The sequence below is a fragment of the Trachypithecus francoisi genome, unplaced genomic scaffold (assembly GCF_009764315.1).
Source record: "Trachypithecus francoisi isolate TF-2019V2 unplaced genomic scaffold, Tfra_2.0 Lachesis_group21, whole genome shotgun sequence".
NCBI lineage: Eukaryota > Metazoa > Chordata > Mammalia > Primates > Cercopithecidae > Trachypithecus > Trachypithecus francoisi.
The window spans coordinates 28,457,185-28,478,323 of record NW_022681467.1 but is presented as its reverse complement, the minus strand read 5'-3'; the positions used below and the strand labels follow the sequence as shown (position 1 = coordinate 28,478,323).

The window sequence follows — 21,139 nt, the reverse complement described above, 5'->3', positions numbered from 1 at the left end:
ATCACATAGATTGTCCTCTGAGCCATCCCTGTTCCTAATACTCTCATTATCACAAAAAATGCAGCCATGAGTCTGCATGTCCACCTCCCTGAGTAAACTGTGAGTTCTCTGAAGCAGGACTGTGTCTGGATGTCTTGTATCTCTAGAACCTAGCACAAGGTCTGGCAATCAGTAGGATCTCAATACTCATTTTCTCGAATGAACCAGAATTACTGGAGACTTGGTCAGGAATAAGGATGGAGTGGATGGAGTGGGTAGGAGATGAAACTGCAGGAGGAGGAACAAGTAGCCAGCAGCCTGATGTTCCCTGCAAATCAGGGAAATAACACAAATGTCCGCTCAGGATCAGGGCCTTGGGCCTGAGCACTCCTCTGCCAGGGACCTCTGGCCATGCAGCAATGACCTCTGCAGGGAAGTCAGCTCTAGCAAATCTAGGCCTGGCTGGGGGACAGGGCCCCATCCAAGCACTTGGGTTTTTGTATTTTCCCCTTTCACCGCTCAACCTTTCAGCTGAGCTGGGCTAAAACAGGGCCTAGGCTCTCCAGCCATAGCTGCCACTGTGGAGGAGAGTTGCCTGCAACTCTCAAGCCTCTGGCCTTCTGAGGGTCCTCCCCACCCATGCCTAGCTCTACCCAACCCAGGCAGAGGCTTCCTGGGACCTGGGAAGACTCACAGCCTCTCCCTCCTCAGGCCAGAGACGATCAAGCAGCCTGTGCTCACTCACTGCAGTTCCAGATGGAAAGCCTTCTGGGTGGTGCCAGTGGAGCTGCCCTCTTCCTCTAAGCTTGCTCTGTTTTCATGAGGACCATCATGGGCATCCTGTAGTCTTTTCCACACACTCAGGCCAAATGTTCCTGTGATTTGACCAGATACTGCTCAGAACCACAACTAGCATAACCCCCTCCTCCAAGCCCTCTGTCCCTTATCTTCTACCTTCAAGGGTCAGCTAGCAACCCCTACCGTCAGCCCCCACACCCACTCAAATGTGGAGTGCCCACCATATGCCAAGCATGACACTGAGTACTCCACAAATATGTGGATGAGCCAGACAGAAGCCCTAGGACACACTCGGAGCTCAGGCCTAAAGCATCCTGCCCCACATGTGAACTGAGATGGGGAGAGTACTACGGCAGTGACTGAATGATCCTCAGTTGGGCTTCAGGTAGCTTGTGTGTAAAATGGTAATGGCATAAAATGGTCAGACACCCATCAGATATGAGATTGGGGGTGGTGGGGGAGGGAATGGGGCTGGAGTAAAAAGTAGATAGTGAAAACGGAATTAAGTCCTGCTCCTGGGCAGAGAATAGTGAGTAGCAGGCCATTCTCCTGCTGCAGGATTTTTAAAGTTAAGAAAAATAAAACAGAGAGGTACAAAATCATTAAAAAAAAAAAAAAATCACTGGAGAGCAGTAGAAGCAGAGGGCCAGGTGAACTAAAATGACAGAAAGGGACAAGTTTTTCCAAGAAAAGCTCGGAGTGGGAGATGTTTTCTTGTCTCGGGGGCACTCCTGAGTCTACACACAGGCTGAATGAGAATCAGACTTGGCTTAGAGAGACAGAGACCAGCACAGCTTCTGACATCCACCGTGGCTGGCATGATTAATAAATCTCGCCTGAATGCACAGCTGTTTTTCTTGTTAGGACATTTGCCAAGCACCAGGGAGGCTGGGGTTGTAGGTGCTGGTATAGAAAAGCAGAATGAGATCATTGGGAAACAGAGTCCCACTGAAGGAGGAGCCTGAAACAGACACAGATTTCATCCTTGAGACAACTGAACACAGAGGCAAACTGAGTCCTCCTAAAGCTGCTACTCAGCCCCAGCCCAGTTCAATTCCCAACTTGATGGAGATGCTCAGCCCTATACAGAGGAAAGAGCAAATGCTCTGGGGGAAATAATATCAACTAAAGTCTTTACAGTCCATTTATACAAGCCCAGAGAAGTTTTGGATTTTTTTAAATTTTATTTTGTATATATGACATTTGAAAAGGCAAATATAACCAATAATCAAGAGAAGAAACAGGCATTAGAAGTGGACCCTCCAGAAGATTCAGACATTGGAGTTAGCAGATTAAAACTTTAAATAACTGTTACAAATAATGTTAAATAAAATTAAGGAAAATTGAATAAAACGGTGGAAAAGAAGAATTGCAATCTATAGAAAATAATCAAATAGACATTCTAAAACTAAAAAAAAAAAATCTAAAATTAAGAACTAATTCAATAGATTTAATAGCAAGCTGCATACAGAAGAGGTTAGGATTCATGAACTGGAAGGCAAGTCAGCAAAAAAACAGTGTGGAATTCAGAGATTGAAAAAAAAAATGAAAAAAAAAAGGGCATGAGAGACCTACGAGACAAAGTCAAATAGTCTAGCACACATATAGTTAGTACCCCCACAATGAGAGGAGAGAGAATAATGCAGAAGTAATAGTGAAGAGATAATATCTGAATGCTTTTCAAAACTGATGAAAGACATCAACCTCTAGATTTAAAAGATCAGTGAACTCCAAGCAGAATAAATACAAACACTACGACACTTAGGCATATCATAGTCAAACTGCTGAAAACCAAAAGCAGCCAGAGGAAAAAAAGACAAATTACCTTCCAAGAAGCAACTTGCAACTGACTTTTCAACAGAAAATATGAACACCAGAAGACCACTGGATGAGTATTTTAAATGCTGAAAGAAAAGAAACTGCCAGCTGAGAATTCTATACCCAGTAAAATAGTCTTAAATTTTATGGCAAAATAAAGATATTTTCATTGATTGGAAAATTTGATCTGAAAATTATTAATCTGAGAATGTATTAGTGGCAGATAACACTATAAGAAATAGGAAGTTCTTCAGACTAAAGGAAAACAATTGCAGACAGAATCCTAGAATTTCATGATTGAAGAGCACCAGAAATGGTAATATGTCAGTAACCATAAAAGGAAATTGACTGCTGAAAGAAATAATAATAACAATGTCTTATAGGAAGACACAACATATGTAGAAATAAAATATATAATAATAACAAAAACATGGGGGGATGTAAGATTCTTGCACAGGGAGTAGCACTAGGTCAAGAATACATATAATCTCTAAGGTAATCACTAAAAGAACAATACAAAAGATACTATTTAAAGAGCAAATAGAGCACACAAAACAACAATTTTTAAAATATTTGATTAACCCAAAAGAAATAAGAAAAGGAAGAAAAAAGAAACCAAGGATAGGATAAAAAGAAAAAATAAATAGCAAGATGATACACTTCAACCCAACTACACAAGTAATCGCTGATATTTAAATGAGCTAAATATTCAATTAAAAGGTAAAGATTGTCAGGATGAAAAAAATAAGACTCAATTATACACTGTTTAAAAGAGGCACACAAATATAAGAACAGAGATGGGCTGAAAGGGTTGTTTTTAATTAAAAATAGAGAAACAGCATTTTCTGTCCCTTACATGGGCAGGCAGCATTTGCACATGTGAGGCAGGGCCTTTATTCCAGTTGGGTTGGAGGCCACCTATACCTTCACTCAGGACATGGAACAGAAGATATATGCTTGCTGTTTGGAGGTGGGGAAGGCTCCCAGCCCCCTTCTCAAGCCCTTCTTGGGGTTTCCTCAAGAATAGAACATTTGCTAATCCAAACAGGATGGACTCTCGAATACTGAGAGGGCATGTTTTTTACATCATTTGTTTTATTTTATTTATTTTATTTTTATTTTTTGAGACAGGGTCTTGTTCTATTCCCCAGGCTGGAATACAGCAGCACAGTCATAACTCACTGCAGCCTCAAACTCCTGGGCTCTAGCGATCCTCCTGCCTCAGCCTCCTGAGTCACCAGGACTACAGGTGCACACTTCTATGCCCAGCTAAGTTTTAAATTTCTTGTAGAGACAGGGTCTCACGTTGTTGCCCATGCTGGTCTCAAACTCCTGTGCGTATGTGATCTTCCCACCTTGGTCTCCCAAAGTACTGGGATTACAGGTGTGAGCCACTGAGCCCAGCAGGGATCACTTGTTATAAATGCACTTGAAGGAGCCATTCTGTTTTTCACTTGTGTTCTTGTCTCTAATGGCCCGCTAGGGTTTGGCTTTAGGGAAAGGGAGGGACCTGCCTTAGGCAAAATCATATGGCTCTATCTCCACTTACCACAAAAATGCTGCATTTTTAAGGCAAAACCAAGAAAACCAAAGTAAAATGGTATTTTGAATTCCCATTGGCCACTCTACTCATGGGATGATAGATGTCCAGGACCAAGAAGGTTTTAGGCACTCAAGGGTTCCTAGCCATAATACAATAAAGTTCCCATTAAGGAGTAAAATAGAATTCAACAATATATTAAAAGAATAATACATCTTGACTAAGTGGGGTTTACTCCAGGAATGCAGGTTTGAATTCAAAATTCAAAAAATGTAATTTACCACATCAACAGGATAAAGGACAAAAGCTATATGATTATCACAGTAGAAGCAGAAAAAGCATTTGACAGAATCCAACACCTATTTATGATTTTTTTTTTAACTCTCTTGGCTAACTGGATATAGACAAAACGTCCTCTCTGCACAACAATCAATTGAAGATAGATCATAGACCTAAATTCAAAGCCAAAATCTCTAGTTTCTAGAGGGAAATCTAAGAGAATATCTTTGTAATTTTAATGTAAGCAAAAATTTCTTAGAGAACAAAAACATCTACTTTTTTATTTTAAAATATATTACAGGCCGGGCGCAGTGGCTCAAGCCTGTAATCCCAGCACTTTGGGAGGCCGAGACGGGCGGATCACGAGGTCAGGAGATCGAGACCATCCTGGCTAACACAGTGAAACCCCGTCTCTACTAAAAATACAAAAACTAGCTGGGCGAGGTGGCGGGCGCCTGTAGTCCCAGCTACTCGGGAGGCTGAGGCAGGAGAATGGCGTAAACCCGGGAGGCGGAGCTTGCAGTGAGCTGAGATCTGGCCACTGCACTCCAGTCCGGGCGACAGAGCGAGACTCCACCTCAAAAAAAAAAAAAAAAAAAAAAAAATATATATATATATATATATATTACAAAGCTACAGTAATCAAGACAGTGTGGTACCGGCATAAAAACAGACATATAAACCAATGGAATAGAATATAAAGCCTTGGCCAGGTGCAGTGGCTCAAGCCTCTAATCCCAGCACCTTGGGAGGCCAAGGCAGGCGGATCATGAGGTCAGGAGATAGAGACCATCCTGGCTAACATGGTGAAACCCCATCTCTACTAAAAATAAAAATAAAAAAAATAGCCAGGTGTGGTGGCAGGTGCCTTTAGTCCCAGCTACTCGGGAGGCTGAGGCAGGAGAATGGCATGAACCCGGGAGGTGGAGCTTGCAGTGAACCAAGATTGCGCCACTGCACTCCAGCCTGGACCAAGACAAAAAAATAAAATAAAATAAAAAAATAAAGCCTCACATATGTAGCCAAATGATATTCAACAAAAGTGCCAAGACCACTCAATTGGGAAAGACAGTCTCTACAACAAATGGTGCTGGGAAAACCAAATTGCCACATGCAAAAGAGTAAAACTGGACTCTTATTTTACACCATATACAAAAATGAACTCAAAATGAATTGAATACCTAAACATAATACCCAAAATTGTAAAAACTCCTAGAAAAATTATGGAAGAAAAGCTTCATAACATTGGATTAGGTCAATGATATGACACTAAAAAACAGGCAATGAAAGCAAAAATAGACATTAAACGTGAAAACTTCGGTGTATCAAAAACATAATCAGGCTGGGTGTGGTGGCTCACACCTATAATCCCAGCACTTTAAGAGGTCCAAGGCACGTCGATCACCTGAGGTCAGCAGTTCGAGACTAACCTGGACAAAATGATGAAACCCAGTCTCTACTAAAAATATAAAAATTAGATGGGTGTGGTGGTGGGTGCCTGTAATCCCAGCTGCTTGGGAGGCTGAGGCAGGAGAATCGCTTGAACCAGGGGAGGTGAAGGTTGCAGTGAGCTGAGATCACACCACTGCACTCCAGCCTGGGTAACAAGAGCGCACCTCCATTTCAAAACAAACAAACAAATAAAAACCACAATCAACAACCAACCCAATGAAAAAGAAGCTTACAGGATGGGAGAAAGTATTTGAAAATCATATCCCTGATAAGAGGTTAATATCCATAATATATAAATAACTCCTACAACTTAAAAAAAACACCCAATTTTAAAATGGGCAAAAAACTTGAATAGACATTTATTTCTCCAAAGATGATATACAATGGCCAACAAGCACATGAAAAGATTATTGCCAACCTCATGAATCATTAGAGAAGTGCAGATCAAAACCACAACATCATCCCATCAGAATGGCTGTTTCAAACAAACAAAAAAACAAAAACAAAAACAAAATAACAAGTGTCGGCAAGGTTGCAGAGAAATTGAAACCCTTGTGCGTGGTTGGTGAGATTATAAAATGGTACATGTGCTATGGAAAACAGTATGGAGGTTCTTCAAAAAATGAAAAGTAGAACTACCATATGATCCAGCAATCCCACTAGTGGGTATTTATCCAAAAGAATTGAAAGCAGGGTCTCAAAGAGATAGATATTTGCACACTCATGTTCACAGAAGCACAATTCACAACAGCCAAGAGGTGGAGTCACCAAAAAAGTGTCCATTAATGGATGAATGGATAAAGAAAATGTGGCATATACATACAATGAAATATTATTCAATGTTAAAAAAGGATATCTTGTCACATGTTACAATATTAATAAATACTGAGGCCATTATGCTAAGTGGAAGATGCCAGTCACAAAAATATGACTATTGTATTATTCTCCTTGGGTAAGTAACTAAGGTAGTTAAATTCATAGAAACAGAAAGTTGAATGATGGTTACCAGGGGCTGGAGGTAAGGGGAAATGGAGGAGTATGTTCAATGGCTATAAAGCTTCAGATTTGCAAAATGAAAAAGTTCCAGAGCTCTGTGGCACAACAAAGTGAATATACTTAACACTACTGAACTGTAGACTTAAAATGGCTAAAATGGTAAGTTTTATGCTATATATTTTTACCACAATTTGTTAAGTACCACATGTTCTTTAACTTGGTAAGGTGGACTTCATCAAAATTAAAAACTTCTGCTCATCAAAAGATGCCATCAGGAAAATGAATGGGCAAGCGATATACCAATAAAAGTACTCACAATGCAGACACCTGTGAAAGGCCTCGTATCCAGGACACAAAGAATTTCTACAAATCAAAAACATAAAGACTAACAACCAAATTTCTTAAAAACAACGAAACACTCAAAAAGACACTACGCAGAAGTCGATGTATGAATGGCCAATAACAAATTGATTTTTGACAAAAGTACAAAAGGAACTCAAAGGAGAAAGGATAGAAACAGTGCTGGGACAAGCGGCTAACTCTGCGAAATTTAAACTTTGTCTCATATTTTACAACATATACAAAAATCAACTCAAAATGATTATAGACCAAAATGTAAGAGTGAAAACTATAAAGCTTATAGAAGAAAATATAATAGAAACCTCTGTGACCTTGGGTTAGGCAAAAAATTTCTTGCATACAATGCCAAAACTTAAAACTTCTGATTTTTTTTTTTTTCCTTTTTTGAGACAGGGTCTTATTCTGTTGCCCAGGCTGTAGTGCAGTGGCTCAGTCACAGATTACTGCATCCTCAACCTCAACCTTGAGCAATCCTCCTGCCTCAGCCTCCTGAGTAGCTGGGACTATAGGCATACACCACCACATCTGGCCAATTTTTATTTTTTTGGTAGAAACAGAGTCTCACTATGTTGCCCAGGCTAGTCTCAAACTCTTGAGTTCCAGCAATCCACCCATCTTGGCCCCCCAAAGTGCTGGTATTACAGGTGTGAGCCACCATGCCTGACCACTGATCTTCAAAATGCACTGTGAAGAGAATGAAAACATAAACCACAGTAATGGAGAAAAATATTTTCAAAACCTCATAGCTGATCAAGAACTTGTATCCAGAATAAAGCATTCTCAAAACTCAATAAGAAAACAACACAATTTGTTTTAATGGCAAAAGATCTGAACAGACATTTCATCAAAGAAAATATATGGATAGCTAATAAGTGCAAGAAAATATTTCAACATCATTAGTCACTAGAGGAATGCAAATTAAAATCATTAGTAAGATACCACTATAAACCTAGTAGGATGACTATTTTTAACAGTTTCATTGAAGTATAACTGACATGCAATAACCGGTTTCTATTTAATGTGTACATATCCATTACCTGCAAAAGATTCTTCCTGCTTCTTTGAGCTCTCACCCTTCCAACCCTCATCAGCCCCTTATCCCCAAACCAGTTATCTGCTGTCACACTATAAATTTGTTTGCATTTCCTAAAATTTTATATAAATAGATGCAGATATAAATGGTTGGGAAAAAATAAATCATACAATATGTACAGGTTTTTGTTTGGCTTCTCTCACTAAGGATAATTATTTTGAGATCCAACCACATTATATAACGTATCAGTTCTTCATTCTGTTTTATTGCTGAGTGATATTCCATAAACCATAGTTTACAACTCAACTATTGATGTACATTTGAATTGTTTCTAGTTTGGGGCTGTTACAAAAAAATATTGCTGGCTGGGCGCGGTGGCTCACGCCTGTAATCCCAGCACTTTGGGAGGCCGAGACAGGCAGATCATGAGGTCAGGAGATCGAGACCATCCTGGCTAACACGGTGAAACCCCGTCTCTACTAAAAAATACAAAAAACTAGCCAGGCGAGGTGGCGGGTGCCTGTAGTCCCAGCTACTCCAGAGGCTGAGGCAGGAGAATGGCGTAAACCCGGGAGGCAGAGCTTGCAGTGAATGGAGATCGCGCCACTGCACTCCAGCCTGGGCGACAGAGCGAGACTCCGTCTCAAAAATAAATAAATAAATAAAATTAAATTAAAAATACTGCTGTGAATATTTATATATGTAGTCTTTACCCGGGCAAATGCTTTCATAGAAGTGGAACAGCTGACTCATATCATAGGGGCACATTTAACTTTTTAAGAAACTGCCAAAATGCTTTCCAAAGCGGTTGTACCATTTTACGATCCCATTAGCCGTGCAGGAGAGTTTCAGCTCCTTCATATACCATCTTAGTATGATCAATATTGTTTAATTTCAGCCATTCTAATAAGATAAATGGTATCTTATAGCGGTTTTAATTAGTATGTCTCTTCCAATGAATAAATATTGAGCATTGTTTTCCATGCTTCTATATATTTTCTTTGGTGAATGACAGAGCAGGAGTACGTCATCTCGGACAAATACCACCACTTTAAGTTCCAGCTCCCTTTCTAGCCTCATGCATTTCAAGGAAATCACTTCTAACTACAAGCAGACAGAAAGAGCAGACAGTAAAACACAGATAAGACAGCTCCAGCACAGAGGGAGGTGGGGGGAAAGTCTCTTGGGTAACTGCTAAACTTCACCCTCATACAATGGGCCTCAGTAAAACAGTGGGCCTTAATAAGCACATTCCTTTCCCTTCAGGTGCACTAGGATAGGAAAGCTAAAAGCAGAGGGGATATGCCTGCAGCTGCAGAAAGATGTATGGGAACAGACACACAACTCTCCCTCCCAGATAAGCACAACAAAGAGACACAGAAGCAGTCCAAGCCTCTAATAAACTCTCCCCCCCGAATCCTTAAAAACTCTTAGTCTAAGAGAGTGTGGCTCTAACCTAACTCAGCCAGCCGCCCCTCTCAGGTTTATTTAAAATAAACCTGTCCCTGCTGACTGTCGAGCTGTTCTTCGTGTTTCCTCTTTAATTCTTACAGTGAAGTTTCTTCAAATTTGTGGTGTATCCAAACCTTTTTCTAATGTTTTTATTGTATTATTTGTTTCCTTATTGAGTTCTGAGAGTTCATATATTCTAAATAGGAGCTTTATCAGATACAGGATTCGCAAATATCTTCTCCCAGTCTGTGGTTTATCTTTCTGTTCTCTTAGCAATGTCTTTTGAAGAGCAGAAGTTTTTAAGTTTGATAAACTGTTATTAACTTGATATTTTACGAATTGTGCTCTATTGGTGTTGCATCCAAACAATCTTTGCCTAAACCAAGGTCACAAAGATTTTCTCCCACGATTTCTTCTAGAAGTTTTAGTTTTAACTTTTGCCTTTAGTTCTATGATCCATTTTGAATTGTTTTTGTTTGTTTTGTTTTGTTTTTTGAGACAGAGTCTTGCTTTGTCGCCCAGGCTGCAGTGCAGTGGCGTGATCTTGGCTCACTGCAGCCTCCACCTCCCAGGTTCAAGCCATTCTCATGCTTCAGCCTCCTGGGTAGCTGGGATTGCAGGCCAGCACCACCATGCCTGGCTAATTTTTTGTATGTTTAGCAGATGGGGTTTTGTCATGTTGGTCAGGCTGGTCTCGAACTCCTGGCCTCAAGTGATCTTCCCACCTCAGCCTCCCAAAGTGCTTGGATTACAGGCATGAACCACCACGCACAGCCCATTTTGAACTGCTTTTTGTATGTGGTGTGAAGTGTGGATCCAAGTTCGTTGCTTTAAGTCTGTCTTTTCTCCACTGAATTGCCTTTGCAACTTCGTCAGAAACAGATGTCCATATACGTATGGGTGCATCTCTGGACTTTCTGTGCCATTCCATTGATCTATTTGTCTGTCTCTATGCCATTACCACACTGTCTTGATCACCATGGCTTCACAATAAGTCTTGAAATCAGGTAGTGTTAACCCTTCATCTTAGTTTCCTTTGCCAAAGCTATTTTGACTGGTTTATATAAATTTTAGAATCAGTGTGTCAATTTCTACAAAAATTCTTCTGGGATATTGATTGGTATTTCAGTTAACCTACAAATCAATTTGGAGATAATTTTATTCTTAATCAGAGAGTCTTCTACCCATTAATAGTAAATCTTCTACACTTTGTGTCAGCAATGTTTTGTAGTACTTTTCTGTGTACTTTCATATCTTGGTATTTCATATGTTTTATTTTATCGTAAATGTATCTTTTACTTCAATTTCTGGCTGTTCATTGCTAGTATATAGAAATACAATTGATTTTTTATACTGATTTTGTATTCTACAACCTTGTTAAACTCCTTACTCTTTTTAGTAAAATCCACTGGATTTTCTATATAGACAATTAGTCAACTACAAATAAAAACAGTTTTATTTCTTCCTTTCCAATCTGAATGCCTTTTTTTTCCTTCTCTAACTGCCCTCTACCCTTCTAGTATAATTTTGAATCAAAGTGGCATGTCTTATTCCTGGTCAGGGGAAAGTACTTAGCTTTTCACCATTAGGTGTAAAGTTAGTTTTAGGTTTTTTCACAGATGCACTTCCTCAGGTTGAGGAAGTTTTTTTCTATTTTGCTAAATGTTTTTTATCAGAAATGGATATTGAATTTTGTCAAATAACTTTATTATATCAAGATAATCACATAGTTTTTCACTTTAAGTTTATTAATATAATAAATTATATTGATTTTCAAATATTAAACCAACCTTGTATATCTGGGGTAAACCCTATTTGATCATGATATGTTACCCTTCTTATATATTGCTGGATTTTATTTGCAAAAGTTTTGTTAAGATATTTTGCATTTATGCTTATGAGGGATATTAATCAATTGTTTGTTTCTTTCCTTTTCTTTTCTTTTTCACTTTCTTCTTATAATGTCTTGGTCAGGTTTTGGTACCAAGTTGCCTCATGAGTTGGGAAGCATTGTGTCCTTTTCAACTTTCTGGAAGAGTTTCTGTAGAACTTATATATATATATATATATTTTTTTTTTTTTTTTTTTTGAGACGGAGTCTTGCTCTGTTGCCCAGGCTGGAGTGCAGTGGCCGGATCTCAGCTCACTGCAAGCTCCGCCTCCCGGGTTTACGCCATTCTCCTGCCTCAGCCTCCCTAGTAGCTGGGACTACAAGCGCCCGCCACCTCGCCCGGCTAGTTTTTTGTATTTTTTAGTAGAGACGGGGTTTCACCGTGTTAGCCAGGATGGCCTCGATCTCCTGACCTCGTGATCCGCCCATCTCGGCCTCCCAAAGTGCTGGGATTACAGGCTTGAGCCACCGCGCCCAGCCTGTAGAACTTATATTATTTCTCCTTCAAATATTTGGTAAAATTCACCAGGGAAGCCATTTAGGCCTGGAGATATCTTTGTGAGGAGCGTTTTAAACTACAAATTTAATTTCTTTGATATAAGGATATTTGGGTTATCTGCTTCTTCTTGTGTAAGCTTTAGTAGTTTGTGTCTTTCAAGGAGTTTATTTCATATAAGTTGCCAAATTTATTGTATAAAGTTGTTTATAGTATTTCATTGTTATCCTTTTAACATCTGTAGAATCATTAGTGATGTCATCCCACTTATTCCTGATATTGGTAATTTGTGTCTTCTCTTTTTCCTGCCCAGTCTAGCTGGAGGTTTATCAATTTAATTGATCTTTTCAAAGAACCAGCTTCTGGCTTCATTGATTTTCCCTATTATTTTTTACTTTTCTGTTTCATCGATTTCCATTCTAATCTTTATTATTTCCTTTCTTCTATTTACTTTGGGTTCAACTTGCTCTTCCTTTCCTTCTTTCTTCTTTCCTTCTTTCTTTCTTTTCTTTCTTTCATTGAGATGGGGTCTCGTTATGTTGCCCAGGCTGGTCTTGAACTCCTGGGTTCAAATGATCCCCCCACCTGCCTCCCAAAGTCATGAGCCACCACACCAGACCTCTTTCTAGTTTCTTAATGTGGAAGTTGAGGCTAGTGATTTGAACTTTTTTCCTTTTAGTATAGGAATTTAGTGTTATAAATTTCCCCCTTACTACTGTTTTTTGTGGCATCTCATAAATTTTGAAATGTTATATTTTCATTTTCATTCAGTTCAAAATATTTTCTAATTTCCCTCTGGATTTCTTTTTTGGCCCATGGGTTATTTAGAAATGTGTCATTTAGCTTCCAAATATTTAGGGATATTTCAAAGATATTTCTGTTTTTGATTTATAACTCAGTTTCACTGGGATAAGAGAACATACTCTGTATGGCATAAATTCTTTTGAAATTGTTGAGATTTGTTTTGTGGCCCAGAATATGGTCTGTTTGAAGTAATGTTCTGTGTGCACTTAAAAATAATGTTGGCCAGGTGCGGTGGCTCACGCCTGTAATCCCAGCACTTTGGGAGGCCGAGGCAGGCAGATCATGAGGTCAAGAGATCGAGACCATTCTGGCCAACATGGTGAAATCCTGTCTCTACTAAAATTCCAAAAAAAAAAAAAAAATTTATCTGGGCGTGGTGGCACTCACCTGTAGTCCTAGCGACTCAGGAGGCTGAGGCAAGAGAATGGCATGAACCCGGGAGGTGGAGGTTGCAGTGAGCTGAGATCGCGCCACTCCACTCCAGCCTGGCGACAGAGCGAGACTCCGTCTCAAAAAATAATAATAATAATAATAATAGTGTTTATTTTGTTTATGAATGGAGTGATCTATAAATGTCAATTAAGTATAATTATTTGATGGTGTTATTCAAGTATTCTATATCATTAATGATTTTCTGTAGAGTTGTTTTATAAATTATTGAGAGAAAAGTATTGAAATCTCATGCTATAATCATAGATTATTAAAATTTAAAATAATAACAGATCAAACACCAAATGTTGATGAAGACGCAGAGGTAGAAATGCAAAACAGTTTGTCGTTTCTCATAAAGTTTCAATACACTGAACCATACAACCCAGTCATTCTGCTTCTAAATACATACCCAACAGAAATGAAAACAATGTTTAAAACAGCTTCATTCATAATCACCCAAAACTGACAATGACCCAAATGTCCTATAACTGGTGAATGGATTAACAAACTATGACAGAGCCATACAGTAGAATAATACTCAGCAATAAAAAGAACAAACTACTGATACATTCAGCAACACAGATGAATCTAAAATTGATTATGCTAAGTGAAAGTTAGACTTTCACTCAGCTACATGTGTATGTTTCCATTTATGATAATCTGGAAAAGGCAAAACTATAGAGACAAAACAGATCAATGGCTGCCAGGGGTTAGGAGAAGGAAATAGAGTTTACTATGAGGAGACATGAGGTCGCTTTTTGGGGTAATGTCTATGTCTTGATTGTGATACCAATTACACAATTCTATGCATTCATGAAACCTCATAGAACTATATACTTTTAAAAGGTGCTTTTATTGGATATAAATTACACTTCAGAAATCTGATTTTTAAAATAACCAAGCTTCTAAAAAAAAACACTAGATATTATATTTAGGGGATAGTCAAAGATGTCTTTGAAAGATACAAAAAATAGGTGACATCAGCAAGATGGTAGAATAGGAAGATCCAGCACCTCCTTCCCCTTATGGAGACACTGACTGAACAACAGTACATGGACCAGAAACCAGACCAGGACCATTCATCTCAGATGAATGCAAAACAAACAAACACACACACACACACACACACACACACACACACACACACCAGCTGCACTGAAGTCAGTAGGAAAATTCATGGTGCTCACTTGTAATCCCTCCTCCTGGCTCAGTGAAGCAGATTGGGAAGGAACCCCCAGCTTCCAGCTTCTCCCTGGGAGGGAAAGACTGAGACGTACATCTAACATGCAGACTTTTCAGAGGGCTGCATGATGAACCAGTTTCTGTCTTGCCTGAATCTAAGCACTGACAGGAAGGGGCACCAGACTGGGCTACTAAGAACAAAGGTGACAATTTAGACTAGCATACACTCACTATCAGAGTCCCTCCTGCCGCTCTGAGGAATGAGTAGGGAAAATAACCCAACTTCCAGCTTCTCCCTGAGGAGGCAGATTTGGAGCATATATATCCAGTGTTAGCCTTTGAGGGGTACCCAGGAGACTGGTTTCTGTCTTGCCTCTCTCAGACTATTGAAGGACCCAGCATATTCTAGAGGCCTGGGGGAAGCTTGTAGCAGCTCTAGAGAACTTGCAGTACTGCAAACAGACACCAGAGGGAGCAAGAGATAAGGGACTCCTAAAAAAAATAAACCTGTAGATAGCTGTAACTGCAAATTTACATGCATAAGTCCCATGAAAGTATCCGCAAAAAAGATTTCAGAGGCACCCAGAATCTTTAGCCAAGCTGACTGGTACAGAATTTTCCCTGAATGAAGCCAGTATATAAAGACTGGAAAAGATGACTGATTTTTACAAATGCATGCATCCCAATATAAAGTTACAAAGCACACAAAAAAGTAGGGAAGCATGGCCCAAAGGAACAAAATAAATCTCCAGAAACTGCTGCTGAAGACATTGAGGTATATGAATTATTTGACAAAGAATTCTAAGTACCATGATAAAAATGCTCAACAAGCTCAGAAACAATACATGAACAAAATGAGAATACTAGTGAGGACACAGAAAATATAGAAAAGAACCAAACAGAGGCCAGCCATGGTGGCCCACAACTATAATCCCAACACTTTGGGAAGCTTAGGCGGGCGGATCACTTGAGCTCAGGAATTCAAGGCCAGCCTGGGCAACATGGTGAAACCCTGTCTCTACAAAAAATACAAAAAATTAGCCAGGCATGATGGCATGCACCTGTAGTCCCAGCTACTCAGGAGGCTGAGATGGGAAGATCACTTGAGGCTGGGAGGTCAAGGCTTCAGTGAGCTGAATTCATGCCACTGCACTCAAGCCTGGGTGGTACGGCAAGATCCCGTCTTGAAGAAAGAAGAAAAAAAAAATTCTAGAGCCGAAGATGAAAAATAAAATAATTGAATTCAAAGGTCATCTACAGTAGACTTGATCAACCAGAAGGAAAAATCAGCAGACTTGAAGATATCCAGTCAGACAAGCAAAAAGTAAAAAGAATTTCAAAGAGTAAAGAAAGCCTAAGGGATTTATGAGACATCATCAAATGGACAATATATGCATTATGGTAGTACCAGAAGGAGAAGAGAGAGAGAGAGAGAGAAAGGGACAAAAAGCTTATTTGAGTAAATAATGGCTGAAAATGTTTCAAATCTTAAAAAGGAAAAGAAACCTATATTTAAGAAGCTCCAGGGATTCCAACTAGGATAAAGTAAAATAAATCCACAAGGCAACACATTATAAAAAGAACAAAAACTCGGCTGGGTGCAGTGCCGTAATCCCAGCACTTTGGGAGGCCGAGGCAGGCAGATCATGAGGTCAGGAGATCGAGACCATCCTGGCGAACATGGTGAAACCCCATCTCTACTAAAAATACAAAAAATTAGCCGGGCGTGGTGGTGGGCGCCTGTAGGCCCAGCTAGTTGGGAGGCTGAGGCAGGAGAATGGCATGAATCCGGGAGGTGGAGCTTGCAGTAAGCTGAGATCACGCCACTGCATTCCAGCCTAGGTGACAGCCTAGGCTCACTGTCTCAAAAAATAATAATAATAATAAATAATAATAAAAATAAAAAATAAAAACAACAAAAACTCTCATCCAAAAATACTATATCCAGGAAAGTTGTCCTTTAAAAATGAAGGAAAAATAAAACTTTTCCCAGATAAATAAAAACAAGAGGAGTTCATCACCATTAGACCTGCCTTTAAATAAATGCTAAAGGGATCCCTTCAAGTTGAAACAAAAGGATGCTAGGCAAGAATACGAAAGCATATGAAAATACAAAACTTTCTGATAAATGTACACAGAAAAATACAGAATGCTGTAATACTGTAATGGTGGTACATAAGTCACTTTTAATTCCTTTTTTTTTTTTTATTTTTTTAGATGGAGTCTCACTCTGTTGCCCAGGCTGGAGTGCAGTGGCATGATCTCGGCTCACTGCAACCTCTGCCTACCAGGTTCAAACGATTCTCCTGCCTCAGCCTCTCAAGTAGCTGGGATTACAGGAGTGCACCACCATGCCCGGCTAATTTTTGTATTTTTAGTAGAGACAGGTCACTACAAAAAAAAAACAAAAACAAAAAGGAAGACAGCACAGGAGGAAAAGGGGACAAAAAAGTGTTTGGATTACAGGCGTGAGCTATCACACCTGGCCCTAATTGTTTCTTGACATGAACGGTGGCTATATGGGGATGTGTTTACTTTCTCAAAATTCACCAAGCTGAACCCTTCGAGTTTGTATGGGTTTTTTTTAATATATATACAATGCAACAATTAAGTTTATTTTTTAAAAGAGAAAGGAATATGCCTTATCAGATATAAGATTTGCAAAAATATACATAGGTGAATAATATTGGGTGAATGGGTGAATGGCTGGAAGGACCGTTTGCTGAACAGACAATTGGGCAGACTGTAATATTATTTAAGCAAAGGCATTTGCTGTGGCCTGACAGTCCCTCCCCACAGAGTACAAAGTTCATACCAGCTTATGTTCAGACAGAGACAGAGACAAGAAGGGCCATGGGCATGGCTGAGCTTCAGCAGGACCCATACCAATGGCATCACCGGAGAGTTTCCAAGCCTTGACGTCCCGGTCCTGGCCAGCGCTGATAACCAACTGGAAGTTGTCCACATACAGGATGTCTGCCACACTATCCAAATGGCCCTTCCAGGTAATCAGGAGCGTGGGAGGAACCAGGGAAATGGTATGGCCAGCCACAACCTATAGGGGACAGTACAGGAGAAGCACTTACATCAAGACCACTACACAGGCTAATCAGAAGGCACCTAGGACTGCAGGCAGCAGAGCCCAGCTGGAAGGGCCCTGGGACAGTGGCTAGGGTTCTAGTTCTAGATGTGTTCCACATGAACTTGCTTGTGACCTTACATAGGTCCCGACACTTCTCTGGCCCTCAGTGGCCCCTTAGGTAAAACCATAAAAAGCACTTGCATATGACCACATTGTTTACCAAGTGCCTGTATACACATTATTCCATTTGAACCTCACAACCTTACAGGAAATATATAATTCTCACTGACTTACAGAGGAGAAAAGTGAGAGTCAGACATGTTCAATAACTAGACTAAGCCCACAGAGCTAGAAAGTGATGGGGCCAGGGCAAGAGCCTCAGTCTTCTAAAGTTTTTTAGTTGGGCACTGGGAGATGAATAGGGTGAGCAATGGCCTGATAAATCACATTACACTGAGAGAATAAACTACTGAACTGGAAAATTAGTGAAAATGACCATTTTTAAACAAAACAAGATTAATAAAGGGGGACTTATTTGACCATATTCAAGTATGGAAAGTCAGAAAAATAAACTTTAAATTTTAAACAAAGCAATGGAAGACAATAGAAAGCTCAGAAACCAACCCGAATGTACGTAAAACTTTGGTATATGGTAAGAGTGGTAACAGAAAACATGACTCAATAAACAGTAGTGGGATACCTGATGAACTATAAGAGAAACGTATGTTGTTATCTTTTATCCTACAACAAAATAAATACCAGATGCATTGAAGATTTTATTTTCGATGAAATCATAAAACACCTACAAAAGAATGAATCAATGTTTATCTTTTATCCAAGAAAGTGATAGGCAAATGAAAATATCACAATGGGAACAAAAACGGACTTGAACAACAAAAAATATAATTTTTAAATCATCATAAATAAAATTAACAAGCAAATGACAAATTTGGGGGGATATTTATAATCCATATAATAGACAATGAGTTAATCTTTTAATATATTTTTATTGTTTTGTTTTTTTTTTAGAGATGGGGTCTCACTATGTTGCCCAGGCTGGTCTCGAACTCTTAGGCTCAAGCGATCCGTCCACCTTGGCCTCCCAGAGAGCTGGGATTACAGGCATGATCCACAATGCCCAGCCTAATATATTTTTAACTAATTATACAACATTTATAAAAGATAGTTACCACAATAAAAAGTAGGCAAAGGACATGAAGAGACAATTCACAAAGTTATACAAAGCCAATAGACTAAGAAAAGATGTCAATATCTCTAATAAACAAAGGCATCTTAATTAAAATCAAAAGAAGCCATTTGCACCTAAAAATCAACCAAAAATGTTTTGCTCACTTAGGACATTTATTTATTGACTATCTTCTATAAGAAAGACACTCTGATAGACCTAGAGGATCCTCAGACGAATACTACTAATAAATTCTTTAGGTTGTCAAAGATAAAACAAAACAGGCTAATGAAATGCAAAACTGTATAAACCTTCTGGAGTGCAATTTTGTAGCATACATGAAAGGCCTTAAAATGGCTTATGTTCTTTTACATACTCTTTCCTTGGGACAAATTACTAGAGGTGCAAATAAACAACTATAAACAACAACAAAAAAGGTTTGTGAAAAAGAATATTTGCACCATCATTTTTACAGATATCTAAACACAACTATATTGAACATAATTCACATATAATTTACCAATTTAAAGTGCTCATTCAATGGTTTTTGGTATATTCCGAGTTGTGCAACCACCACCACATTCTATTTTAGACCATTTCATCACCCCAGAAAGAAACTGTTTACCCAGTAGTCACTACCCCATTCCCCCAACTCCCTCCCCCAGCCTCAGGAAACCACTAACCTACTTTTTAACCTCTATAGAAAGTATAATGTGGACATTCTGGACATGTCATTTAAGCAGAATCACACAATTATGTGGTATTTTGTGGTTGGCTTCTTTCACTTACCATAGTATTTTCAAGGTTCATCCATGTTGTTGCATGCATCAGTACTTTATTCTTTATTATTAAATAACATTCCATTGTATCACCATACCACACTTTATCCATTTGGAGGTTGACATTTGGGTTGTTTCCACTTCTGTATTATTATAAATAATGCTACTATAAACATTCATGTACAAGATTTTATGTGAACATGTTTTCATTTCTCTTGGGTATACACTTGGGAGTGGAACTGTTTGATCATATGGTAACTCTACACTTAATTTTTGAGGAATTGCCAGACTGTTCTCCAAAGTGACTGCAGCGTTCTACTTTTTTTTTTTTTTTTAAATGGAATTTGGAGTTTTGCTCTTGTTGCCCAGACTGGAGTGCAATGGCATGATCTCTGCTTACTGCAACCTCCACCTCCCAGGTTCAAGCGATTCTCCTGCCTCAGCCTCCCGAGTAGCTGGGATTACAGGCACCTGTCACCATGCCCTACTAATTTTTGTATTGTTAGTAGAGACGGGGTTCCACCATGTTGGCTAGGCTGGTCTCAAACTCCTGACCTCGTGATCTGCCCGCCTCAGCCTCCCAAAGTGCTGGGATCACAGGCGTGAGCCACTGGGCCTGGCCAGCTTTTTACATTCTATCCAGCAATGTGTAAGAGTCCCAGTTTGTCCACATCCCAGCCAACCATTGCCATTATCTATAGTTATCCTGACAAGTGTAAACTGGGATCCCATTATAGTTTTGATATGCATTTCCCTGATAGCTAATGATGTTTAGCACCATTTAATACACTTACTAGCCATTTGTACATCTTCTTTGAAGAAATGTTTATTTAGATCCTTTACCCATATTTTAATTCGGTTATTTATCTTTTTTATCAAGTTGCAATAGTTCTTTATATATTCTGGACACTAGTCCCTTATCAGATATATGATTTGCAAGTATTTTCTGTAAGGTTATCTTTTCACTTTCTTGATGGTATCCTTTGCAGTCCAAAAGTTTTTAATTTTGACAAAGTCCAATTTATCTGTTTTTTTCTTTTGTAGCTTGTTTTTGCTGTCATATCTAAGATACACTGTCTAAGGTCACAAATATTTTGCACTTATTTTTTATTTTCTTCTAAAAGTCTTACAATTTTAGCTCTTACATTTAGGTCTATGATCCATTTGGAGTAATTTTTTTGTGTGTTATGAGGTAGGAGTCTAACTTCATTCTTCTAATACAGATAAAGTTATCCCTATTGTCCCAGCAGGACATTTTTAAAAAATATATATTATTTCTCCCCATTTGATTGTCTCAGCATTCTTGTCAAAAATCAATTGATCGGCCGGGCGCGGTGGCTCAAGCCTGTAATCCCAGCACTTTGGGAGGCCGAGACGGGCGGATCACGAGGTCAGGAGATCGAGACCATCCTGGCTAACACGGTGAAACCCTGTCTCTACTAAAAAAACAAAAACTAGCCGGCGAGGTGGCTGGCGCCTGTAGTCCCAGCTGCTCGGGAGCTGAGGCAGGAGAATGGCGTAAACCCGGAGGCGGAGCTTGCAGTGAGCTGAGATCCGGCCACTGCACTCCAGTCCGGGCG

At 39.3% G+C, this 21,139-nt stretch overlaps 1 protein-coding gene across 7 annotated transcripts in view; it reads right to left on the bottom strand.

Annotated features, from left to right (window-relative positions):
* Positions 1–21,139, bottom strand: part of EFCAB8 (EF-hand calcium binding domain 8) — a 106,952-nt gene that overhangs the window by 3,232 nt on the left and 82,581 nt on the right. For all 7 annotated transcript variants that reach the window (XM_033186106.1, XM_033186107.1, XM_033186103.1 and 4 more), the window contains 2 exons: positions 17,399–17,567; positions 725–854 (listed from right to left, as the gene is read on the bottom strand). In XM_033186106.1, the coding sequence (XP_033041997.1) occupies positions 725–854; positions 17,399–17,567 (299 nt within the window). The remainder of the gene's footprint in view (positions 1–724; positions 855–17,398; positions 17,568–21,139) is intronic.